General features: G+C 38.6%; 1 protein-coding gene across 3 annotated transcripts; it reads left to right on the forward strand.

Annotated features, from left to right (window-relative positions):
• LOC115018153 (glutamate receptor ionotropic, kainate 1) lies at positions 1–27,303 on the forward strand. Of its 3 annotated transcripts, XM_029447004.1 has the most exons (16): positions 1–201; positions 8,287–8,454; positions 8,567–8,824; positions 15,543–15,724; positions 16,241–16,294; positions 18,157–18,330; positions 19,192–19,335; positions 22,625–22,732; positions 23,214–23,255; positions 23,560–23,673; positions 23,759–23,962; positions 24,064–24,287; positions 24,769–24,887; positions 25,113–25,330; positions 25,843–26,068; positions 26,215–27,303. In XM_029447004.1, the coding sequence occupies exons 1-16, from the start codon at positions 117–119 to the stop codon at positions 26,502–26,504; spliced, it is 2,610 nt and encodes an 869-aa protein (XP_029302864.1). In that variant the 5' UTR covers positions 1–116; the 3' UTR covers positions 26,505–27,303. The 3 variants fall into 3 exon arrangements, with proteins under 3 accessions (XP_029302864.1, XP_029302865.1, XP_029302867.1); XM_029447005.1 differs by lacking the exon at positions 23,214–23,255; XM_029447007.1 differs by lacking the exons at positions 1–201; positions 8,287–8,454; positions 8,567–8,824 and adding an exon at positions 14,811–14,904.
• Positions 27,304–27,476: the final 173 nt, after the last annotated feature.

Here is a 27,476-nt window from a genome sequence, read left to right on the forward strand (position 1 = left end):
GGGTGGGATGCCAGTTTATTTTTGTTACAGACACAAGGACTGGCAAGTTATCAGCATGAGCTACCGAGGGCAGAAAAACTGATATCAATGTTAAATTCGACTCTGGAGAGAGGACCATGGCGAAAAGGAAGGGACTGTTATTTTCCCTGCTGTACTTTATAGCAGAGTTTTGGCTCACTTCGCAGCAGGTCCTGAGAATTGGTAAGTGGTAAAATTGTCTGATATTTTTTTTTTTACGTCATTCCCATTTGACTGCCATTACACAATCATTAGCTTTTTAATATTTGATTTTATGATTAAAAGACCTGGGTTGTAAATAATTTCCCTTTGGGGTTAATATTTTTACTCTACCCGTCTTCATACATGACATTATTAAAAGTTGACTTTTAAAAATGTTATCATAATATATGATTATTATGATGATTTATTCACAGTGTCTGTAGAGAATGTAGCGATGCTTCTTTTTTTTAAGGATTACCAAATAAACCTATTTAATTAAAGAGAGTCGGGATAATAAATGCAGAGATCATACATGTGGATGTCATGCAAGGATATCTACTCCAATATCCAATTGTGCAGCTCAGATGCTGTTGGTAAATTAATGGAAGCGGGATAACCTTTAACTCCTCACACGATCAACCGAAACTTACAATAGGCAGGCAGTGTGTTCAGGGTACATTTGTGTGTGTTTTAGTTTTATCTGGTGCTGTGTCAATATAACACTATTGTTACTTGATCATGCAATCATATAATCAGTATCCTGTAACCCTGATGGACATACAGCTGTGTGACTGTGTGTTTTTAGTAGTGATCTTAAATTGACTGTCAATAGAAAAAAATGCTTTTATCCTGCAGAGACTTTCCATGTTGTTGTGATGTTTGTACAGCATCACTATAAGTGTCATTGTTGCAGTTTTTCCAAAGGAGGTACACTGAGGAAAACAACTCTATTGGTTTTCACCAAAATCATGTTAATCCACTTTGCTTGCCAGAGTCTCTGTTCCTACATGTTGACAGCGCAGGTCAGAGGCAGTTGTGATTAAGTTGGCCTATGGCTGCATCTGAAAGCATGTACTGTTGGCATGATGATGTCTTTGGCACTGACGAATGTGAAATGGATACAGAGCTAAAGAATATAGTGGGCAGTCTCAGTGAAACTGAGGCTTCTCCTCTACCTAACAAAGTCAAAAGTTATTTAGACTTGGTGCGTATGTATGCTGATGGCCAATGACATCTGTGAATGTGTATCGGAGTCTAAAGTTGACTGTTAAGCCTTTGAGAGTTGACAAGAATTCTGCTTTCGCTTGTAATTAGACAAACAGAGCTCTTGCTCCGACAATCTCCCTTTGATTTCTGATGCAACTTCGTAACAATGGAGCTGGCACATTAATGGCCTCTGCTCGTCTCCCATTGGTTATCCTCCATTCCTCTTATGAGTTGGAAGATTGCATCACAAAAATTACACTTTTAATTTAGGCGTCAGGACTCTCTGCTCCATTCAATGCCCAGGGCAACTCCATCTTCTTTTGCATTTTCTCTACTTCTTGAAACATTGGGACTTGTGCCGTTGCATAACTTTGGAGTCTAATAGGCTGGTGCCACCTCCCTGCTCCAACAGTCCTGATCTGTGCACTATATTGTTAATCTCTCTAAATCATCTATCACTCTCCGAGGCCACCTAATCTTTGTCATTCTCTGCATGACCCGCACACATCATAATCTCTCCCATATGGTGTGTGGCTTGGTTCAATTAACATTTCTCTGTCTTGGCAAGTGCTGGCATCAGATTGTGACTGGATTCCACTCTTTTCACTGGGGTTGGTAATAATGGTAAGTCTTCTCCCTCAAGCCCTTAAAACAACTAACACTAATCTTCTTTATGCAGAAAGTCTCTTCCCCAAATATGGTACTTAGGCAGCGACCAAATCTCCTCATTGGGGAGAGCACAGAAGCAGCAGTTTGTGGCTTGGCCTCCACTCGATTTTGCAGTTTGTCAAATTCCTGTTTCTTCTTGCTAGCATGCTTCGCTTATTGTGATGTGAAAAGTGTGATTAGCTACTACCGGCCAGAGAATGATCCTTTTATGCAATCATCTCCCTGTATAATAGTTTTATGCACGACGGTTTTATAAATGAGGTGGATTTGATACAGATTATAATCCTGATTTTTATTCTTTTGGTCTAAATGTTTTGGTGTTGGGTCGCAAGCAGTTATCCTATAAACAGAGAAACCTTAGTGCTCCACATCAAACGAAGATAGTAGACTGGTTTGGACTTCCTCATTCATTCACAGTCTGGCATGGACCCAGGTTGGAGTGGTGCTGGTGGTGTTGTTGAGGTGGGGGTGGGGGGTCTCACTGGGAACTGGCCCAGGAGGGGGTGAGGGGAGAAAGCAAAACACTACGTCATTGTGCCCCTCTGCTTTAAAAGACTTCCCTTCACTTGATGACTGCACAGAGTCAGAAAATCACAGATTAGAATCAGGATCTAAAAGATGAGTTCCTTAATGTTAACCTCTTACTTTGGGTTTCTGGATTAAAAACAGGTCGACCCAACTGTCTTAACCTGAACCCTGTTATTTTTCTTGCTCGGAGTACTGAAAGGATGAACAGAAGTCTATAAAAAGCAAAGCCTAAGGGTTTATCAGCATTTGCCTGCAGCACAAGCAGAATCTTTTGTTTTTGTGACCTCCTAAGCATGCATCACCCCACAGCATTGTCTGGCCTATTAAAGATGAGATGGAAGCTCAGTGATCCTGAAAATTATATTGGAAAGTAATTAATGGTAGCTATAGCAATAATTTTCATTCCACCTTTCTTTATAAATTGTATTAATAATGAAGCCCTAATAAAAACGAGTGCTCTCTGCAATGTTCAAATTACATGGAAGAATATGTTCCTTGCAAAAGAAGAGAGTGCTTTAATATGCAGGTATACATAGATTTTTTATTTTATACAGAGACTTGGAGTATGGATGATTGCATTCTTCTGCTACAATGCACAATAAAGTCTCACACGCTTGTCTAGTGATTTTCGGCTCTAATGTTATAGTTTTAACTGCACCTCTAAGCTCAAACTTGAAATTACTGAAGTATAAATGACAGCTTTAACTTTCTTGTCCATTTATTTATTTGCTTGCCGATAGCATATTGAGTGAGTTCATTGAGCCATGTGTCATCTGCAAACATAACGTGTGAGGTGCTTATTCCCTGTTTTTTCTGCATCAGTATTGAAAATAAATGACCATTTATAGTGTTGTTGTTTTTCCAATCTATGCAATGTAGAAGAGCAGAATAAAAAGATGCACCGAGCCATGATCCAATGACCCAATTTTTGGAGTTACTAAAAAATTCGACTATACAGTGCTGCTAAAAAGCTTCAGGCAGGACTGCTTACAGGCCACAGCATCGTGTCACAAAAGCCATACAGGATGAATTTCTTCGTCAAAGATATCCACGTATTTACTCTATGTGCTAATCTTATTATATTATTCTAAATGTTTTACATGTTTAACACATGCTATGATATCTATAGATGTCTATCAGCTGAATGTTAGAGTGCAAGCATAGAACATAAAGCTTCTGTCAAAAAAAGGAATCATATTACACATTATTGTGTTCTTTCTATTGTTACTGTTCATTTGACGTAGACGTAAAGTCACAGTGCCATTATGTATGTGGCAGTCAATGACTAATCAAACTGCAGTACAGAAATGCCAAAGATGTGTGACACCCATTACAAAGTTTGTCAACCAGAGACCACTGACACGTTTATGTAAAATGTCCCACTCAGTACATCTTGGTCACAAGTCTTTAATGACCTAATTCAAGATATCCTTATAGTTATGTAAAACAATGAATATTGGCAGAAGGTTTTCCACCAGGCAAAGAATATATTATATATATATTATATATATATATTATATATATATATTTAAAATATTGTATTGAGCTTTGATAAAAGCTGGTTGAATTCAAGGTGCTCAACTTAAAACTGTCTGCCTGAATGGCAGAGGAACTCAATAAATGCAGCTCCGGACATCAATGTTGACCCAATCTCATTGGACCACAAATGTTAAAGCCTGGGGTGGAGACAAATTTAATTATTTTTCTAGTGATATGCGCATTATGTTTTGTGGGGTCTTTTAATTGAAACTGCATGTAAGAGATAACACTGATGATTTCCTGCCTCAGTTTTCAACCACATGAACATAAGTTCATTTGAAACCAGTTTTCCAGAAATGAAGTGGAGTATGTTTGGTGCTTCACTCCAGATGTCTGGATGGTTGATGGTGGCTATGAGCATGATGATAACTGAGTGATTATAGCTGACCTTTAGTATTAGTATAATATCCAAGCTAAAGGATGGATCAGTCATTTCCTGTTCCACACTGTGTGTATAACAATCTCAAGTGTACTAATAATGTGTGTTGTCCAAATATATTTTTAACAAAGTGCTCAGCTGTTTAAAAACACTATGAATATTTCGCAGTAGTGTTTTGCTGATTTGGACCAGCACTGATTGCTTGGACCAGCGCTCTTCATGCTGAGCTGCAGACAAACTGCTGTCACCCTGAATCCCCGAGTCACCCTCTGCAAATCAAGAAACTCGTTATGGTCTACTTTAAACTGAAATGTAAGATCTTATCTGAGGTGGAAATGAGAGGAGAGATAAATGTGTTTTCTTTCACTGTGGGATTCACCAAGCTTTAAAGAGGAAATGAATAAGTGAACAGTGCCACAAAATAGATATATTTGTCTTTTACTGACAACAGTTGTGCGAGTAAATTAGTTTAAATAGCTTGTTTCAAATATAAAACCTTCCAACCAAATGCACGTCTGTGTAAAGACAGTGGCCTACACCAGACATGAGAGGATGGCGCCACTGTTTCACAGCTCCTAATAGATCTGTTTTTATGGTTGACTTAAGCTTATAGACCTACAACTGTAGAATTGTCAATGAGGTTACAGTAATTTGTTACTGGAGGAGCCAGCAAATTAAATAGCCTCTTGTGAAAAATCTATATATTATTAAAAGCTACTGATAAATGCTGAAATGTATAAGTACATTTTACTTAATTTCAGTGGTATAGAGTGTCCCACATTTTGCTTTTTTCATTATTTACCGTTTGTACATTTCTATTATTTTCTATGTCGCCTAATACACTTTGCAGATGCGTACAGTACATATTTCGGCTGAATTTAGAGCTCTAGCATGGGCTGGATGCATGTTATGAGTGCGATTAGAGGTCAGCTACAAAAATGTAAATCAGAAAATCTAAATAGCAGTTGCTATTTTTGCCTTTCGCACAAACTGCAGCATCTATTTTCAAAGCCCATGAAAGTATGAGCAAAACAAAATCACTGATTGGAAAAGATGCCATGATGCTGCTGCCACCAGGATTATTTTGTTGTTGAATCCTTAATAGGGCCCGTGACATTTGCTGCAGCCTCTGCACTTGAACATCAAGACCGTCTGGTCAAAACTCATGTTTATTTCCCCTTTAATATTGAGAACACCTTGACAACACATCAAAGACAGTGAGGTGGAATACATTTCCTTAGCAAATTTGGAAGAAAATGATTGTATTTTGGAATGAAAAATGTCATATTCCAGTGAAAAGAATTAAGGACTTTAAAAGGCCCTAGCAGCTGCTCACTGAGGCTTGCTAACCATAATTAGGATTGGCACTGTCAAGCATGGTTTTAGTGACCAGGGAGTCCAGACAAGGCTCCCTCAGTTTGGGGTTTGAGGCTATGCTACACCAAAGAAAAAGGTCATTCACAATCAAGGTCTCAAGGGGAGCTTTTTAAAGGCCCTTTCTCTCCAAATCAATCACAACTTCACAGGCAATTCTTCAAACACTGTTCGAGAGTGCAGTGACCTATTGCCATCTGCAGCCTCAGTGTTGAAGTTAGGTCATTTGCAAACTATTGTAGCATCGAAATGGCATCTTCATGATCTGTGTTCATGGTTAACGTAACTATTGATTAACATTTTTAAAAGTACCTTCCTTTAGTCTTTGTTTTCACGTTTTCCACATACACATGACTTACGACAAAAAAGTTCATTTAGGATTTGTTTAGGATAAAGAAACCGACGGACTGTTCAGCACTGGCCTGGTTTCTGTCTGCACTCATGAATGTAAATGTAGTGAGAACAAACATTTAACCCTCAATGTGTTATTGCAGAAATTCTATTATTTTTTCTAATAATGTTTATCTGAAAGGCTTGGGTAGTATCGCCGTGCAGAGGCATTTTCAGCCGGGATAAGGACACTGCATCTCACACGAGTCTGCTATATGCAGGTGGTGACAATCCAATGTTTTACTGGCTTTAATCCTAATGCTATTCATGCAGCACTTTATGTAACTGAAATGTAAAACATTGTATGTAGCGCTCGTGCCCGGCTAGAGTAATATATATCCATATTGCTGGCCATGGCATGCTAGACCCGTCATCATTGTGGAGCAGCGTGGTGGATTAAGAGTTGGACGGTTTTTAGAATGATCTTCTCAACTCTGAAACACCCCGCTCCTCCCTGTGGCCCTGGCACACACAGCCAGCTGAACTGTGATTGGGACTAAAGGAGAAATGTATCTTGAAATAAAATGTTGACAGTTGTGGTCTCTCAGCTCATTTTAAAAGCATTGGTGGTCAGTGTTTATCCAATTGTCCTATGTAGAGGGAAACGTAAAATGGCATTGTCAGACTGCACCTAAAAAGGAGTTGCAGAGTTACGTGCCGATTTAAAATATATTATATTTCTCATTCCTTATCTGAAAATGTATTAGTTAAACAAGTAAACTGGAGACCTTGCCATAGGCTCTGTACATTTATAAACATTCATTGATCATGAAAATGATTATTAGTTGCATCCTTAAATGTAATACACACAAGAATATCAGATTTAGAAAAGGCCATGTTAAAGTGATTGTGCTCTGAAAAGCGTGCGTACGTTTGGATACAAGTTGGTACATAAAATAATTACTATAGGAGACAAACACGACTAGGAAATCCCTTTTGCACGGCTGATGATTATGTTTTAGTGAATGAAAAATGTTTAGTCTTACAATACATGATGTGCAGTTTCTACACGAGAAGAGTGAATGATGTTAATCCACTGCAGCATCATTTAGCCCGCCGAGTCTTTCTTCTCTTACACTGCAACATGAAGCAGATTCTCTATAAACACCTCAGAGGTTAGCTTTGCATTTTCATTGTTTTGGCAGCCTGAGCAGAAACACTTAACCTACTCACAAATAAATTGTAAATTACATTGTTTTGGGGCTTCACTGTCCGATTCTATAAATCACAAGATGGTTTGAATATGATTTCATCGAAAGTGTTGTGTCTAGAGCATTAAATGGAAAGATATTTAACATATGACTGTGAGGTGAAAGAATGCAGCAGTTTGTCACTGAACTGAATTGAATTACTGCTATAATAATGTGTTACTGCATATGTTAAGTGCCTAGATATATTATCTGTGAAGCTGGTCTATAATGAACTGAAGGTGAGGCATGTCTTCCACGCCAAATCATCCGCATGCCAATGAGTCAGCTTGTGATATGTAGGTCACGTAAATAGGGTAAAGTCAGTAAAGGTCAAGCTTTTCTCTGAATGGGATTAAATCCTGTCATCTCAAACAGGTCCTTTAGTAGCATTATGTGGTAGAAGTAACATAGAAAATTGGGCCACATTATGCAACTGTCAGAATTCAGTCATGGTAACCTTCAAATGCTATAATGGAGGTGAATAAGTATGCCAAGTGAAGTCATCGTTCAAAAAACTGCTATAACTTCAGTGTGATCTGGCAAATACTCTCGCCACTAGGCATGGGACAGTAAGAACATTTAATTTCACGATTATCATGGTCAAAATAATTGCAATTCTATTTCAATACTATAACAAAATATTCTCAAATCTCTTTCAATTGCACTCAAACATCATACTGGATCTCTTTACCTTACATTTGGTAAATAAACACATTTTTACACCTTTTCAGTAAAAAACAAACAATCTTAGATAAGGTAATCATAAACCATGAGGCCACCCTGCATAAAGAAAGAATAAATACATTTTAAATTTACCAACATTGTGAGTCTGTTCTTTCTTACATGATAGTTCCTGTATTTTTTAAATCAGGCTATATTTTGCACTTCTGATAGAGAGCCTTTTCAAGTCACTCGTGAAGATATTCATCCTTTTTTTTTTTAAGCGACTCGCAATAATATCCAATATATTGTTCCATCCCTACTCACCACCGGTTTCTTATCTTCCTACAGGCGGCATCTTTGAGACGCTTGAGAATGAGCCCATTAGTGTTGAAGAACTGGCCTTTAAATTTGCTGTCACCAACATAAACAGGAATCGGACCTTAATGCCAAACACCACATTGACCTACGACATCCAGAGAATAAACCTATATGATAGTTTTGAGGCGTCAAGAAGAGGTAAGGATGATCACGTTGTAGACTCAATAAAAGAGATTGTTTATGTGACACGAGTGTCTCTCCTAATGTCATTTGTTATTTCCTCCATCCACTTTCTGTGTCATTACTTCAGCCTGCGACCAGTTGGCTCTGGGCGTTGGGGCAGTATTCGGCCCCTCTCACAGCTCATCGGTCAGTGCCGTCCAGTCTATTTGTAACGCCCTGGAAGTCCCTCACATCCAGACACGCTGGAAACACCCCTCAGTGGATAACAAAGACAGCTTCTACATCAACCTCTATCCTGAATACACCTCCATAAGCCGAGCTGTGCTGGACATAGTGCAGTACTACAAGTGGAAGACTGTCACTGTCGTCTATGAGGATGCAACTGGTGAGTCAAACAAGTAAAGCTTTAAAATGCATCCGCTGCACAATATGTCAGAAGTTAAAAATGATGACCATGTGAGTGCTTTTACAAAAATGTGGTAATGGGTTGTTGTTTGTGCATGTGTAAATACATGCATGTAGATGTTTGTGTAGAGCTGTTTGTGGGATACAGTACAACCACATGTAGGTGTTGAACCTGAACACTAAAGTGTCTCTTGGTGGTAGGCAGGAAGGTCCTCCATTGTTTTTAAAGTTAAGCTAAGTGATGATCATTGATGTGGTTTCTTCCATTTTTTCCCCTTTAATTTTGGGGTTTCTTTTAGGAAGTTTTTCCTTGTGCGATGCGAGGGTCTAAGGACAGAGGATGTTGTAACCTGTACAGTCTGTAAAGCACACTGAGACAAATGTATAATTTGTGATATTGGGCTATACAAATAAATTTGATTTGATTTGATTTGATTTGGTGGCAGTATATAGTTTATGTTGATTGGACATTGAGGAATCTGACTTGGAACAATTACAGCTGCCACAAGTCTTAGCCACAACAGCTCAGGGGTGTTGTAGCTGTTGAGTGCTAACAACAAAAGTATTGTTTTATCTACATTGTAATGTGAACATTTTTAATAACCAGCATTACTCATTTACCTTAAAATACAGCTAGAGAACAAATCAGCTTTTTTGGAAGGAATAACCATGGGGTAAAAAAGAACACTATGGGACAATACTTGTTAAGCGAAGGTTAGTGGAAACAGAGTGGGGCTGAACGATTTTGAAAAAATATCTGATTGACCGATATTGCAATTGCAATGTAATTTGCGATATTGAATGGAATTATGCGTTTTTATCACTATTCTCATTGAAAAATCGATATACACACACACACACACACATACACATACCTCAATAAATTAGAATATCGAGGAAAAGACTGTTTATTTCACTAATTCAATTCAAAAAGTGAAACTCATATTATATAGATTCATTACACACAAAGTGAAATATTTCAAGCCTTGATTTGTTTTAATCTTGATGATTACGGTTTACAGCTAATGAAAACACAAAAATCAGTATCTCAGAAAATTAGAATATTGTGAGAAAGTTCAATATTGTTGACTCGCGGTGTCACACTCCAATCAGCTAATGAACTCAAAACACCTGTAAAGGTTTCCTGAGCTGTTAAATGGTCTCAATCTGGTTCAGCAGGCTTCACAATCATGGGGAAGACTGCTGACTTGACAGTTGTCCAGAAGACAGTCATTGACACTCTCCACAAGGAGGGGGGAAGCCTCAAAAGGTCATTACTAAAGAAGATGGCTGTTCCCAGAGTGCTGTATCCAAACATATCCATAGAAAGTTGAATGGAAGGAAAAAGTGTGATCGGAAAAGGTGCGCAAGCAACAGGGATAACCGCAGCCTTGAGAGGATCGTCAAGAAGAGGCCATTCTAACATTTGGGGGAGCTTCACAAGGACTGAGGCTGGAGTCAGTGAAGAGCCACCACGCACAGACGTATACAGGACATGGGCTATAACTGTCGCATTCCTCATGTCAAGCCACTCCTGAACCAGAGACAACGTCAGAAGCGTCTTACCTGGGCTAAGGAGAAGAAGAACCGGTCTATTGCTCAGTGGTCCAAAGTCCTCTTTTCAGATGAAAGTAGATTTTGCATTTCATTTGGAAATCAAGGTCCCCGAGTCTGGAGGAAGAGCGGAGAGGCACAGAATCCAAGTTGCTTGAAGTACAGTGTGAAGTTTCCACAGTCAGTAATGATTTGGGGAGCCATGTCATCGGCTGGTGTTGGTCCACTGTGTTATCTCAAGTCCAAAATGAACGCAGCCGTCTACCAGGAAGTTTTAGAGCACGTCATGCTCCCTTCTTCTGAGTAGCTTTTTGGAGATGCTGATTTAATTTTCCAGCAGGACTTGGCACCTGCTCACACTGCCAAAAGTACTAATGCCTGGTTTAATGACCATGGAATCAATGTGCTTGATTGGCCTGCAAACTCGCCTGACCTGAACCCTATCTCCGGGGTAATGTCAAGAGGAAGATGAGAGACACGAGACCCAACGATGCAGACGAGCTGAAGGCCGCTATCGAAGCAACCTGGGCTTCCATAACCCCTCAGCAGTGCCACAGGCTGATCGCCTCCATGCCACGCCGCATTGATGCAGTAATTCATGCAAAAGGAGGCCCAACCAAGTACTGAGTGCAGACACATGAACATACTTTTCAGAAGGCTGACATTTCTGTATTAAAAATAATTTTTTTATTGGTCTTATGTAATATTCTAATTTTCTGAGATACTGATTTTTGTGTTTTCATTAGCTGTAAGCCGTAATAATCAAGATTAAAACAAATAAAGGCTTGAAATATTTAACTGTGTGTGCAATGAATCCATATAATATACGAGTTTCACCTTTTGAATTGAATTTGTGAAATAAACTAACTTTTCCACGATATTCTAATTTATTGAGATGTACCTGTATATAAATAAATAATATCTGTAGAATATGATGTGTAAGCCAGGACAACAAAATTAAATGTAATATTTAATTTGAAATGATATTTGACCCATATTTGTGCTTGAAAATTGCCACAGGCCATAATGCGATTTCAATAAAAATTACAATGAATTGTTCTGCCCTAGCCAAGACTTTGTCTCTTAAGAGATGACAATGATTTAAAATTTAGATTTTTTTCTTTTTATTAAAAATGCTTCTGCGGGGCTTTTAAGACACTTTCTATGCAAACCAGTGTTGAAAGGTTCTGAAAAATCATAAAGCAAAAGAGAAATGTTCTGAGCCTTAACTTGGCAGCTTGATGTCTCTTATATGGTGTTTCTATTGTAAAGCTGATGGATGATTTTCATGTTTTGATGGTGGTTTATTGAATATTATATGGAATACACCATATTTACTGTGTGTATTGTTAAAATGCTATGGTTTACAGATAAAATAATCAGTGGATTAATAAATGTATCGATCAACAAAAAATCAAAATTAAGAAAACAATTTAATTTATCAACAAGAAATGCCAAACATTCTCCACTTTTTAAAATGTAAGGATTTCTGCTTTTCTTTGTTTTAAAATCAGTCCGTAAATCTGTGTTTTGGACTGTTTGGACAGACAAAACAAGCTACTTGAAGATGACAGACTGAGCTCTAAGAATTTATGAGAGGCATTTTTCAATAATAAAAAAAGCCTTATGGTTTACACCTCAGATTTACGGTCCATAATAATGAAATGCCAAATTCCCCTGCATACAGACATAAAACATCTCTGTAGTGCCGCCACCCTGTGTAAAGGGCAGCTGAGGTGGTTCGGCACCGAAAAACTGGAATAAAAGGGGGAAAAAGGGGGATGATGAAGAACCAGGTCGATAAGCAGGGTTTCTTTTTTTAAACCAAAAGTTTACTGAGACAAAAGATGAATCTCGGGAAATTCAATAAAACTAAAATTAAACTGATGCGAAAGAAGACAAAGCAAATGAAAACGACAGCATCACGCTGCTAACTCCTCTCTTCCCCTTTACTCCATTGAAGGGCAGTTTACCTTCTCAGCCTCACCTAGCTGGAAGCTCCCACCTGTAAGCACAGGGGGAGCTAAACCGAGCAGGCATCCACATCACACAGAATAATGAACATAGCATTAATACAAGATCTCCAAGTTACTGCTGGTATCTCAAGTTATCTGTGGGCACCTATCCATACCAATGAGCAAACAAAATATTATAGAATATAATTTACTGCAGAACTATCTTACCCATCTTACATCTCAACAGTGCCCAGACCCTCCCTCCTGCTAAGAGGACACAATGAGGCACACCTGTTTGCACTTTCCTTGATTGAGAGGCTGACCTACCACAACATGAGGCAAAACAACAACACAAATCCTATGAACCCATAAAACAAACAAATTAAAACAAGCCTGAGCCATTTATTCACTTCACAGGAAACAGTCACACCGACAACTGAGCACCAAGGATACAGAGAAATGACAGGATCATGTAAAGTGCAGTTTATGAAAATTATTTCACAGAAATAATGGTTATTAATAGAAGATTATGTTCAGAATAATCTCCAGCTGAATAAGCATCAGCTTCAACCAGTAGCACACTAGAGTAATGGTAATGAAGCATGTGTCTTACCTTTGGAAGAGCTTCTTCTTTAAATGTTGTGTTTGCAAACTCGCATATCAAATCCTCTCAGCAGGCCAGCACGTGTTGGTGGTCAAGATGTTCACCACAGTCTAGTTTAAGTTGTGGATTTGAATTGCATTAACAGCAATGTCCGGGTAACTGATATTCTACATGTTCGTGAGGCAGTAATGCAACAAGTCATGTGTAGAGAGAGGAATGTCATGGTACATCGTAATCCTGCTGTCGAAAACGATTCATTCTTTCATTTCAGCGTCAAAACTCCCGCCATGGAGCAGCGGCTCGGCTGGCCAATTTAGCTAGCTTCATCACTAAAGATGATTAGTGACATATGCTCGTGATGTTTCGCTTGAGACAGCTCCACACAGGAATAAAGCAGAAGTTCTGACTACATGCACGAGGCCTCTAACATCTGCTTCGAGCGCGTCCCTATTCCCGTTGTAGTTAAAGTGCGTATCTACATTAGCCTAAATTGGATGTTTTATTTTGAAAGCCGGAATAGTAGGTAACTATCATGTCCACAAAGTTGTCGCTTGACGAATTGAATGTGTTGCTATTCCTCATTATGACCACTGGAGGGAAGTAAACAGGTGATATTATATTGCAGAAACCCCAGGTGGAAGATGTAACAACATTGTGTGGCACAAAATAACAATCACAATATAGATTAATATTATACATTTATATATATCAAATAAATTAAGGGATTCATCTGAAATAACATTAAATAAATCAAAACGTTCAACAGTTCAGATAATTATTTTGATGATGATATATATTTTAACATTTTAGATTTTGAAGATAAAAAAACTTCTGTTATGAAGTTCACCTCTGTGGATAAAGGTTTTTGCCAAGATGAAACCCTTGATTGAACGAGGTTAGGTTTAGCAGGGGCGGCTGAGCATCTTTAGCTAGGTGTAGACTGACCCGAGTGTATTTAAGATGTAATGTTTTGTGCCCTTCTGTGGTCTTGGAGGAGAACTGCAATGATTAAATCGTTATGCTGGCATTACTACTGACATGCTAGTAGTTTATTCTAGCACTTCCGTTGAATGCTTTCAAAATAAAATAAAACAAACTGAAGAATTTATTAACGAACAAACAGAAATGCTATTTATTTTTTCTAGTGGTGACAGTTAGAGATTACAACTCCACATTCTTCGATAGGGTTAATATTCTGTTGACCAAATGTAATGTTGCGCTGGCTAAATTCTCTTAAATTGATTCATCTTTTTACAAAATGAGTTTCGTCAAATTACGTCAAAAATTATATAATTTCTCTGTTTACATTATTCGGAATCTGCCCTCTAGTGGTCACACCCAGCAACTGAAACAACAAATGAATCAAAATAGACCCAAGAGAATCCTAACTTCTGTTTAGCACTATCAAAATACATGTATAATTACTATGTAATAGCTATGATTATTAAGAGTATCTCGTGCATCAGGCTGGTAAAGTGCTGAACAGTGGATATATCATTTTATTTTAAAAATATTATATTATATTATATAATGTACGTTTGTGGATGTGCATTTATACAGTGATTGTACAGTAAATAGGTCGACACCCTTGTCTGCATTAATTCTAGGTGGAGATGTCTGTGTATATCAAATTGTTACTGCTACTGCCCTCTTGTGGTCATGGGGAAGAACTGCAATATTACATTAGTCAAAATACGTTAATGCAGACTGAAACGCGTGCATACACTTCCGATAAAAACTTTCAAAATACAGTAACCAAACCGAAGCAATCAAAAATAAATTAACTAACCAAAATAATTCTGAATGATTATGTTAATTGCTCGGTGTTAAACCTGTAAACTCTCTACCTCCTTCAGTGTCCATTAGTTATTTGCTGCCAAGAAAGTTGTTTATCAGACCAATAATGGATATAGCAACCCATGGATATAGCAACCCATGAAATAGCGGGTGAGCTTGCTAGCAACTGTTAGCAACACTAATTATATTTTAAATTCAGTGAGTGTTTCTGTCCATATTCTCAGATAAATTCCATAGCCTACTGGATACATATTTTAGTAACTCTACGTAAATGATGACACCCAACTATGATACACCTGTTTCCATCCCATGAGGCTTGGTATTGTGTGCCAACAGCTAAAAACTCATGGGTTAGTCCATGTTGTTTTGGGAATTTTACAAAATAATCTAGACTGTAGGCTATGTGCTGGAATTGTAGTCTATCTAATCCTGCAGAATTGACATTTATTAAATGGACTTTTATCTTATCTTATCTTATTTAAGAGCAGATGCAGGATAAATACAACTGACAGATTTAGTGTCGGATGGATTTAGCTGTTTTGTTGTCTCATACTCATTTTGTTTACTGTCTTTATAAAAGCACTGTGTAACAAAATGTAGCCACTGAAGCAGATGCATTTAAATCTGAACGTTCAAACACAATCAAAAGCTGATTATGTTTTAATTATATAGTTTTTCTTCAACTATCCTTTTTTATTTGGAGTAGGGCCTACTATAGCTAAATGTGGGTTTGTTGTAAATATGTGAGTGTTGAGTCTAATCATGTTCTTCTTGTCTTTTAATTTAAGGACTGATTCGTTTGCAAGAGTTGATCAAAGCTCCATCCAGATACAGCATTAAAATCAAGATCCGCCAGCTGCCAACAGGAAGTAAAGATGCCCGTCCTCTGTTGAAAGAGATGAAGAAGGGGAAGGAGTTCTACGTCATCTTTGACTGCTCTTACCAAACATCAGCTGATGTTCTCAAGCAGGTGAATAACACACAACATGTACCAGCATGAAGGGTACGCTGGGCAGAGGTCATTGTCCTCATGGTTTCATTTATAACTTGACACCTAAAATGCAATGTTCTGTTTGAAATCCATTTTGAAATTTTCAGTGCAGTAGTCTCCGTGTTATTTATGTGTTTTTGCATTGCTTTTGGTTTAATATTCACTATGTGCAAGATTAGTTTAATGCTATCCCCTTCAGAAATCCTATGATCATTTCCAAATCCAAGCAGAGCCTATTTTTGAGCCAGACATACACATTTCAAACCAAAAGCTGCACAGAAGATTAATTGGAAACACTACGCTAACATGAGCAAATTGTGACTCACTTGGATACTTGTTGATGCAAACCATGCAAACAATTCCGAATGAGGCAGTAATTTGCAAGTCTCTTGGTATAGATTGATTGAAAGAAAATATTTTTTATGCTGGCTTTAGAGAAACATGAATGTACAGTCCGGGGGAAACTGTGAACCATTCATCTCTCATCCTGTCTAGATCTTGTCCATGGGGATGATGACTGAATATTACCACTTCTTCTTCACCACACTGGTAAGAAAACTAATCGAAGAACACTTAAAGAATGTTTTATTTAACTTTATGTGCAAAGGAACTTTGACTCTCAAGTTCTTCTTTGAAACTGGATTGAAAAACCTGACGGTTATACGTGTAACTACACTGCTTCATTGTCTTAATTAAGTGTATTTTAATCCTACGCAAGCTTAGATGTGTGTAGTCACCTAGAGAGTTTGTAATGCAAAGATTATGCAAACATCTGTGGATTGTTTTATAAGATTGGTGGATGCTTTCAGTGCCCTTGGCATAATGCCATGGTATTAAGATATAAAGTGCCCTCCATAATTATTGGCACCCCTTTAGTAAAAATGAGCAAAACAGGCTGTAAAATGTCTTTTATTGTTTATCGTCTTGGCCTTTCATTCAAAATATTCACAAAAATCTGACCTTTGCACTGAAGTAAAATTATTGAAAGAAAAAATAAATGTTCACTTTGAATAAATATATTTCTCAGTGCCACAATTATTAGCACCCCTAGAAACTCCTATGATAGAAATCTAACTGAAGATTTCACTGGGGTATTAATATGAGGTAACACAGTGATGATCTGCGACGAAAAGTTGTTGAGCTGCACAAATTAGGAAATGGATATAAGAAAATCTTGAAACAGTTGAAAATGCCCATTTCCACTATCAGGGCAATAATTAAGAAGTTTAAAGCAACAGGAGATGTTAAGAATCAGCCTGGAAGAGGACGTGTGTGTACATTGACGCCACACACCGTGAAGAGGATGATTCGAAAGAATCTCCAAGGATCACAGCTGGAGAATTGCAGAGGTTACTTGAGTCTTGGGGTCAGAAAGTCTCCAAAACAACCATCAGATGCCGCCTACATCACCACAAGTTGTTTGGGAAGGTTGCCAGAAAAAAGCCATTGCTGTCAATTAACAACAAACTAACCTAACTAGCCTACAGTTTGCCAAATGTTACTGGGACTTTGATTGAGACAGGGCTATATGGTCAGATGAGACCAAAATAGAGCTTTTTGGCAACAAACGTCAAAGGTGGGTTTGGCGTAGACAGAAAGATAGCCATACAGAAAAGCACCTCATACCCACTGAAGAATGGTGGTGGATTTTTGATGTTGTGGGGCTGTTTTTCTTCCAAAGGCCCAGGACCTCTTGTTAAGATACATGGTATCATGGATTCTATCAAATACCAGCAGACTCTGCCCGGAAACTTAAAATGGGCCGTGGTTGGACCTTCCAGCAGGACAATGATCCAAAGCACACCTCAAAATCTACACAACAATGGTTTACTGACCACAGAATAAAGGTTTTGCCATGGCCATCACAGTCCCCGGATCTAAATCCTATAGAAAATGTGTGGGATGAGCTGAAGAGGAGAGTCCACAAGCGTCGACCTCTGAATCTGAAGGATCTGGAGAGATTGTGTGTGGAAGAACTGTCTCAGATCCCGTGCCATGTGTTCACCATCCTCATCAGGCATCACAGGAGAAGACTCAGAGCTGTAATCCTGGCAAAAGGAGGCTGCACAAAATATTTAATGAAGGGGTGCCAATAATTGTGGCACACATGTTTTGGAGAAAAATATTTATTTAAAGTCAACTTTGTTTTTTCTTTCAATAATTTTACTTCAGTGAAAAGGTCAGATTTGTGTGAATATTTTGAGTGAAAGCCCAAGACGATAAACAATAAAAGACATTTTACAGCCTGTTTTACAAATCTTTCCTAAAGGGGTGTCAATAATTCTGTATATTGTTCCACTGTTTTAATCAAGTGTCCCTTTGCCTTTGCTGAGTAACTCAAACTATCTACTCTCGGGTGTTTTTAAGCAGAATCACATTGATTTTGCACTGATGATGTTGTACCTTCACAGGACCTGTTCGCCCTCGACCTGGAGCCATACCGCTACAGTGGGGTCAACATGACGGGGTTCAGACTGCTCAACATAGACAGCCCGCATGTGGCGTCGGTGGTGGAGAGGTGGGCCATGGAGCGGCTGCAGGCTCCCTCTAAAGCTGAGACTGGAATGATGGAGGGGATGATGACAGTGAGTGACTTCACCTTCCTCATTCTTTCCTCTTGTGAAAGGTCCACCAAGTACAGGGGCTCAGTGGGGACACCCACCCTAACAATGTCCTCTCTGATGCTATTGTGATGGTTCACATACTGAAAGCAACATGCTCAAAAGGTCACAGAAAGCCCATTATTCTGTATAAAGCTAAACGATAAATGGAAAATATATGGACAGTCTGAGCACGTCAGCCGAGAAACGTTAGCTGAAAGCAATCAGTTTGACATCAGCCAATTTGATCTCCACATTTTGTATGTAGGTGATCAAGCAAGTTAGCAACATTTCAAGTCATTACATCTTCCCAGTTCTTTACCTTTTTTAAGGGAAAGGAAAAAAAACAACTTTTGAAAAACACCTCACAATCAGAAGGAAATAAGTCAAATTAAATTCAAATCTAATTTTATTCAAGTTTTTCTAACTTTGCCTGTCAAAAAAAGATATATACTCTAATATCAAATATGACTATTCTCAAGATCCAGAAAAAACACTGACAGACCATATATAAATGTGTCTACATTTTATATGCTCTAAACTAGCCTCTTTTTGGAAGCTGCACAAGACCTTTACACGTAATCATCGGGAGCCCCTCACCGCCCACACATGAGTCAGAAAATAACAATTCAACATGTTGCTTTCTGATAATGTGAAAGGCATTTTGAATAAAATTGCTCACCAAATTGCTGCTCACTGTGGCTGGTTGTGGTTGCCTGTTTGTAAAACTAACGATGCAGTTCTTGAGCACCTACGGTGCTGTACATGTACATCAGCAGTCCTGATGTGATAAGTGCACGAGGTGATCCCTGCTGATGGATGCCGACCGCTTCTTTTCTCTTTCAGACTGAAGCAGCTCTGATGTACGACGCCGTCTACATGGTGGCTGCTGCCTCGCAACGCGCCTCCCAGATCACTGTCAGCTCCCTTCAGTGCCACAGACACAAACCCTGGCGCTTTGGATCACGCTTCATGAACATGCTCAAAGACGTGAGTTTGGTTTATGAATGTGTGACACTTGCTCGCTCCTCTTCCTCCATCCCATCCATCCATTTCACAGCCTGCTGCCTCCGTTTCATTTCCTTAGGTGCAGGAGAAAAACAATAGAGTTAGGAGATCAATGAATGAATAACGTGTGAGGGAAGATTATATTCAAAATCATTTTTCTAAGGAGATAGGGATTGACATCATGTGCTGCATGTTGGGCGTTTCTCAGATTAGTGGGTTGTCAGGCGAGATGAGAGCTGTATGCAAGCTGTTCAATGCAAACGGAACAAGATAATAAAGATCCTCCAAACTTATATTTGTTTACAAAACCCAATGAACACAAAAGCACATTTGAATGTGAACATGTGAAAAGATCTTTGTGTTTTAAAGGCTCTCTGGTTATGTTGCACTCTCTAGTTAGAAGTTCCTTTGACAAATTAGCTTTTCATTTGCAAGTGGGGACAGAATATTGAAGGCAATGCCAAAGAGCCCAGAGAGCGTGTGTAAATGCTGTACAGCCTCAGCAGATTGTCTTGTAATCAGCATTTTACATAAACACACTGAAGTATAGAATATGAGCTTCCTGTCCGTTGGTGATTAACTTCTACTCGATAAACATCACGTCCCATATCTTCACAAGCATTGTTTTTTACTACAGTGCATTCATTTAAAAGGACCGTGCTGGTGTTTCCTTTTCATGTTTTGGCCCATTTACTAAATGTACTTTACACTACCAGACAATATTTTCCAAAGCTTACCATATGTTTGTTTTTCTGTTAGCCATCAGTGTAAAGGCTCAGCAAAAGCACAACAGTCAGTCAGGCAGGGAACTGAGAGAAAAAGGGCGAGTAGGAAGAGGCTGGTTAGGAGAAAGAGGGGCAGGTGTGTGGCAGGTGGAGCTCGGGTGATTGGGGGAATGAGGGTGAAGGAATAACAGGGTCTGAAATGACAGAGGGTTAGGAAAATATTGAATCTGACAATTTGTGTCCATTTATTTTACAACTGTATCAAGATCAACTTGTGAGACATAAGACTTTATATCTAGTCTGTCATAGTGAACGATAACTGATAAAATAAGGACATACAAGGTTGTCCTTATTTTATTTATTTTTACCATGGTTTACATGGATAGGCAATGCTTCTCTTAGAGTGTGGTTGACAGGAAGGACTGATTTGAAAAGTCTACGCAACATTACTACACAATAATTATGTAACGTTGACAAAAAAAGTGAATTTGCTACTGTACAGACTCTAGTGGCTGCCGGATGGTGGAAAACACATTAAAAAACATTTTGCTACACATTGGAAAGTAGCATAGTATACAGAATGGAAGTTAAATTGATAAAGACCTGCAAAATACTGACATGGTCCTTTGGGATTGTATTTTATAACTGTGTTATCTGAAGTGCCCTTGAGTAAGAATCCAGAGGTGCTGCCCTGCAGCTAACACTGCACTCTGCTCTCATGGAGGAGGGAAGTCAAAAAGACCACTTTCCCCTGCAGGAACTATTTCTGTATTACACATTTAACAGTAAAAGTTAAGTTTTGCAGAGAAAATTTTGTGAAGAACTCACAGCTCAAGAAAATAAGGGTCAACTTTGTGCACTTGGATTATTGTCTTAAATGTACCAATGAATATGCAGAGCATCTCTGTTTGTGATGGTGCTTTAAAGAGGCCTGAGGAAGGAGTGGGAAAGGCAAATGAGTTTTACTCACAATGGTGATCTGTAGTATGAGTATCATGGGTAATCAGTAAGGCTTCAGTGGTGTCAAAGTCATTCTCATCCTTTTTATCATCTGGATTCTGCAATCCGAGAAGATCCATGTCATCACGACATGTACAGTAATTACAGCAACTCATGGTCAGACAGAGACACTTTTGATTGGGTGGGATTTAAAAAGAGACTTAATGACATGAATAAATCTGGATTTAGGGGTCAAGTAGGCCTCACAGATGTGTGTAATAAGACTGTGTGAAGCAGTCTAATCAAAGAGCAACTTCACCAAATGATACCCTGTAACCTTCTGTAGATGCGAGAGATCTTTGCATCAGAAGCAGATGTCATAAGCGTAACAAAGGGGATAACATTCCTCTTCGTGAAGACATCTAGTCTTTATTCTTATGTCTGTGTGTGTTCATTGCCCTGTACAACACTCAGTAATATGCATTTCTCTTTAGTTAGACGGGAATCAAAATAAATAAATCATAATTTAAAGTTTGTCAAGCAGTGCAGCACTTTAGAATGATAAAGTTAGATTAATTTCACTCTTAGTGTTGCTTTGTTAATTGCTTATTGTACGTATGAATGGCTCAGAATACATTTGTTTTGGTGCCAGTAGATTAAACAGAATTATTTTCAGTTACAAATGTACTTTCTGTTGAAAGGCTGAAAGAACAAGACAATGAAACAGTATCTCTTAATAAACCTGTGATTCATTTCTAACAAAGAAATTCCAGGCAGAGCGACATAATATATATAATGTAATAATAAATCACCCAGATTATTAGATTATAAAACAATAAATTATTGCAGCGAGGGCCAGTTCCTCCAAAGACCAAATAAAACCTTTCCCTCTTACCTCAAAAGTCATTTATTCATTCAGAGTTTGGGTTTGATTTGTGGTGGTTTGGTGGTGGTGCTCAGTGGCATTTGGTTTGTGTCACTCCAAGTGCCCCCAATCATTTCTATTTATGTGTTATGTTGTGAACTGTTCTTTTTTAATTCTATTTTCAGTACACTTTGATTCGCAGCCAGACACAAATGAAATGATCAAAGGCCATGAAACTGAGCATTGGCAAATGTACAGTCAGTATATTGATTAGTAGATATGCCATCTTCACATAAAGAAACTGGCTTCTCCGTCAGAGCAGAATTGAGCCGCAGCTCATTTCTCTAAGCCCTCTGTAACAGAGATTTAACGTGACTGTTATTCAGCTGAGCTCACATCATTATCAACTGCATTCAAATATTTCTAAGCTCTGCTGCCCACCCACTGCTCTCCACTCAGACAGAGGCCATGCCTGCCTGCTCCATTTACATCACTGTCCACCATGTTATATAGGCTACTCACAGATACTTAATATTTCCATTGGGGATCCAGCCAATGCAAATGTCCATTAAGATGCAGTTAGCCTTTGTCAATGTCCTTTGCTTAATGTAGCACTCATTAATTATACATTTTTGGAATTGTTTTCATTTATCCAGGCTTCTGCTTGACTTTGCATTTATGTATATGACAATAAAAGCTGAGGGACTCATTGTTTTTGTTTTCGGCACTCTCTTTGCCACAGGCACAATGGAACGGCTTGACGGGACAAATAACTATAAACAAGACAGACGGCCTGCGGAAAGAATTTGATTTGGATGTCATCAGTCTAAAGGAAGATGGCTTGGAGAAGGTGAACTATCTGACCCGTGTCTATCATTACAGGCTGTTATTGTAGACATTCATAGCACCGCTAAACAGAGTAGGACAAATATAGACAAACAGGGTCACTGCTCTTCACTGTAACCTTTCATTCTGAAATTGCAGAAATAAATCTTATCTGGAAATCTGGTGCACTAATTATCTCTCAAAAAAGAAAGCTTTTTCAAATAATTGTAGCTATTATTTTCAAATGTGTGGATGTTCTTTCAATCATATCGACAATGCTGCTCTCAATTTTGTCCGGTCCTTGACAGGCCTCTTCACAGCAAAGAAATTAAACACAGTTTGAAATAAAGATTGAAATTCAAACGAAAGAAGAGCTGTAACCAAAGGAGCTTTTATTTTCCACATTTGTCTTTGAGCCGAAATTCATCATCATTATTTATTGCCTTTTTTTTCTTCAAGTTCAGCGCTTTGTGATTAAAATGCTTTCTCTTTATTATTTCTGCAAGACAATCGCGGGCAGCAACCGCCTGAATAAAGTGTGGAAAAAGGTCTGTACTTTAGCCGTCTGTGATGTCTCCCCTTTTTCTAAAAAGAACAAGTTTTAGGTACCGGTGAAAAGAAATGTTCAACATTTCTGCACTGGACGTGGCAATATTGTGTGTTATCTTCTTTTCCTTTTTTCCCTTCACCACTCTCTCATCTCTGTTTGGATTTCCACTGTAATTCTTCTTCTTCCTAGTACTTGTTTCTTTTCCCTTCTTTGCATTCCTTACCTTAATCATGTGAAGGTGACACGGGCAACTATGGATCTTTGATGTATGTGTGCTTATTTTGATATTTTATTCTTTACAGATTGGCGTGTGGAACTCCCAAACAGGCCTTAATTTAACAGAAAACAACAAGGACTCATCCACAAATGTGACCGACTCAATGGCCAACAGGACACTCATTGTCACAACTATTCTGGTATGAATTCAAGTAATTATCAGGCCGCATTTGATCAGGGATGTCTTGATAAAACTAAGGAAGTCTGTTATGTGCTTTGTTCCAGGAAAATCCTTATGTCATGTATAAGAAATCTGATAAGCCCCTGTATGGAAACGATCGCTTTGAGGGCTACTGCTTGGACCTGCTCAAAGAGCTCTCCAACATTTTGGGCTTCTCCTATGAGGTAAAGCTGGTGTCCGATGGCAAATACGGAGCTCAAAATGACAAGGGGGAGTGGAACGGCATGGTGCGAGAACTTATTGACCATGTGAGTAGCAATCAATGTTATATGTGAGAGAATATTCAAGTGATCCGCGGTATCATCTGTCTTTGACTGTGGCTCTGTTTAATCCTTTTGTTCTGTACCAGGTGGCTGACCTCGCCGTGGCCCCTCTCACTATCACGTATGTGAGGGAAAAGGTGATCGATTTCTCCAAGCCCTTCATGACGCTTGGGATCAGCATCCTCTACCACAAACCCAACGGCACCAATCCAGGAGTGTTCTCCTTCCTCAACCCACTGTCTCCTGATATCTGGATGTATGTGCTACTGGCATGCCTCGGTGTCAGCTGTGTGCTCTTTGTTATTGCCAGGTAAAAGCATGAAGCAAATTCTAATAACTCGGACCAAATAATTAGTGTGTGTATAACAATCCTTATATGTAGCTTCAGCTAGAAAAGCTAGAATATTGCATATGCTCATTATGGTTGGTTGCACTTTAAGAAACATTGTTTGGTCAAAAACTAAACTTTCACTCTGGTTGAACATGTTAACTTCCCGTATGCAATAGGCCAATTGGATTTATTAATAGTCGACCATTCATTTTGGCTGCTACAAGGACCCATACATGCACACTGCTGCAGTAACTGACAACAGTAATTTAGTTAGTTTATTTTTAGTTTGTTAGCTTGTTTCCTTATTGTCATTAACATAAGTTGGAAAAAGAGGCTAAATGCAGGTAAAAATGAGTAAATATCAACGGTTACCACAGGCCTAAATATAGTATTATGTTGTCATCATCAAGTCATCGGGTTTTATTCATCACATTAATTGTGGCTGCTTATTCTCCCTCAGGTTTACTCCCTATGAGTGGTACAACCCTCACCCCTGTAACCCAGACTCAGATGTGGTTGAAAACAACTTCACTCTAATAAACAGTGTCTGGTTTGGAGTTGGAGCACTTATGCAGCAAGGTATACTTATTTCAATTATAATAGTATTATGTTGTTACGCTGTGTTCCACAGTTTTCCTTTGGTAGAGCACCTTTAACCTTCAGGCATATTATAATGTTGGTGGTGTGAAATAATAATAAGATTATCAGTGTCCTGGCTATTAGTTGTGACATACCGTACAATCATTGGCTTATGATGTATTTGTTTGTCGAATTCATAATGTACCTTGTGTTGTCATCTTACAGGATCCGAACTGATGCCTAAGGCCCTCTCTACAAGGATAGTCGGCGGAATATGGTGGTTCTTTACGTTGATAATAATCTCCTCATACACTGCCAACTTGGCTGCCTTCCTCACTGTGGAGAGAATGGACTCACCGATCGACTCTGCAGATGACTTGGCCAAGCAAACCAAGATAGAGTACGGTGCTGTGAGAGACGGCTCCACCATGACCTTTTTTAAGGTAATCTTCTTTCCACTGTACAGTAAATGGGAAAGTAACTATAAAACAATGAGGGAAAGGAATGCAAACAAGAACACCACTTTTGATTTTAATAAGCCTGACAAGTTTTACCCCTGAGTCCAGACTCGAGATTATTCTCAAAATTGTTTTTTTTCTCTGAGTCTGAATCATTACCGTAACATGACATGTGCAGTCTGATGGGTTGCATTGGGTAAAAAGATTAGGGTTAAAGGTTAGTATCTTAGAAACTTCCTCATACACGCAGATTAACAAAAGCCTGTGGCCAAATGTTCCATAAAGATTCCAAGGATGTATTGTTGTACAGAGAAAATTGAATCAACTTGTGTGTTTGTTGATTTGTACGCACTTGTCACATCCAGTCAGCAGATAGTCTCCGAAAACAGTTTCATTTGAAATATTAGATATAACGCTCAACCACGGACCATGCATCAACATTATCCGTTTTGTGTAAACCTCTGTATTGTTTTAAACCCCCAATTCTTATCCTACAGAAATCTAAGATCTCAACTTATGAGAAAATGTGGGCGTTCATGAGCAGCAGGAAAAACACGGCTTTGGTGAAAAACAACCGGGAGGGGATTCAGAGGGTTCTCACCACGGACTACGCTCTTCTGATGGAGTCGACGAGCATTGAGTACATCAGCCAGCGTAACTGCAACCTCACACAGATTGGAGGCTTGATAGATTCAAAGGGCTATGGAGTGGGAACCCCAATTGGTAAGAGAGTAGAAACAAACTACAAAGTAACAATGATAACCAAATAAAGCTCCCTATCTGTCTACAAAACAACTAACCGAAAGGTCACAACGCTGGTTTTGGCAGTAATAATGTTTTTTTATCCTGCTGCTGTTTTTCTGCCGTAGGCTCTCCTTACAGAGACAAGATCACCATTGCCATCTTGCAGCTTCAGGAGGAAGGAAAGCTGCACATGATGAAGGAGAAATGGTGGAGAGGGAATGGCTGCCCAGAGGAGGACAGCAAAGAGGCCAGTGCTCTGGGTGTGGAGAACATAGGGGGAATCTTTATTGTGCTGGCAGCTGGACTAGTCCTCTCAGTTTTCGTAGCAATCGGAGAGTTTATTTACAAATCCAGAAAAAACTTGGACATTGAGGAGGTGAGTGTCGGTCAGTGCGAATGGCACAACAAGTATTAACACGATCACAGGGGGCTCAATGGAAGACTGTTATGAACTCTACTGCACATTTGTGTTGTTATTGTTGTCTTCAGACGACTACAGTAATCACAGGGCCAACATAAAAAATCTGTCTGAATGTGTTGAACTGCATTGTTACAATCAAAACAGAAATACTTTTTAACGCAGAGTTTAGTGTTTTCAGTAGTTTTGATGTAGAACACATGAATATTTTAGTCTTGATTGGAAGAATACATTTGAGACCCTTTTGTATGATGACAGATGGTTGTTGACTTCTGACATCATGACACTTGACTATCTTGGCCTTGCTGTTTTTTGCAAAAAACTGTAACATTGTTTTGTGTGGGAATAAATGTCATTGTCATGCCATAATATTGTGAATAAGTGATGGTAAGTGTTATTATTTGAGGCATGTTTGCTATGTTAATTTTAACAACTGCAGTAGGTTTGGGAGTATTCTGTTATGAAATGTTTGCAATTTTCATATTTATTGTGCAAAGAAACTTTGACATAACAGCACTTCTTCTAATCACTTTTGTATGTACTTATGTATTTAAAAAAAAAAAGAAACTTGATTTATTCATGACGGTTATTTCCACTTTGTTTATGAGTGTTCCCACAAAGTTTTATTCAGTTGCTTTACACTCAGGCCATCAGTTGCTTACTCTCTATACTGTTTTTCTTTTCTTTTTCTTTTTCTATGAAGTTCATAAACATGCATGTATATGTTTCGTCATGTTGGAATTGTTTCAGAATGACTAAAGTTATGTGAGAACATTACATCCTTTAACCTTTTATTTCTGGTTGTTTTGGCTTTAATTACTCCCTTTCTCTGCACGCACAGCCTTTTCCTTAACTGGATGGAGACGTTAGCAATTGTGATGATTGTTATAACGTCTGCACAATATTATTCATGAAACATTTGGTTTACATCAAGAAGATTTGAGGTCTATTATGTCTTTCAAATTACAG

This window comes from Cottoperca gobio, chromosome 13 (genome assembly GCF_900634415.1).
Source record: "Cottoperca gobio chromosome 13, fCotGob3.1, whole genome shotgun sequence".
Lineage (NCBI taxonomy): Eukaryota > Metazoa > Chordata > Actinopteri > Perciformes > Bovichtidae > Cottoperca > Cottoperca gobio.

Bases quoted from the DNA above. Each gene is read 5' to 3' on its own strand.
- LOC115018153 (XM_029447004.1), top strand. From the start codon at position 117: ATGGCGAAAAGGAAGGGACTGTTATTTTCCCTGCTGTACTTTATAGCA. The intron at 18,331-19,191 runs GTGAGTGACTTC...TTTCTCTTTCAG, and splicing joins TGATGGAGGGGATGATGACA to ACTGAAGCAGCTCTGATGTA. The intron at 23,256-23,559 runs GTCTGTACTTTA...TATTCTTTACAG, and splicing joins TGAATAAAGTGTGGAAAAAG to ATTGGCGTGTGGAACTCCCA.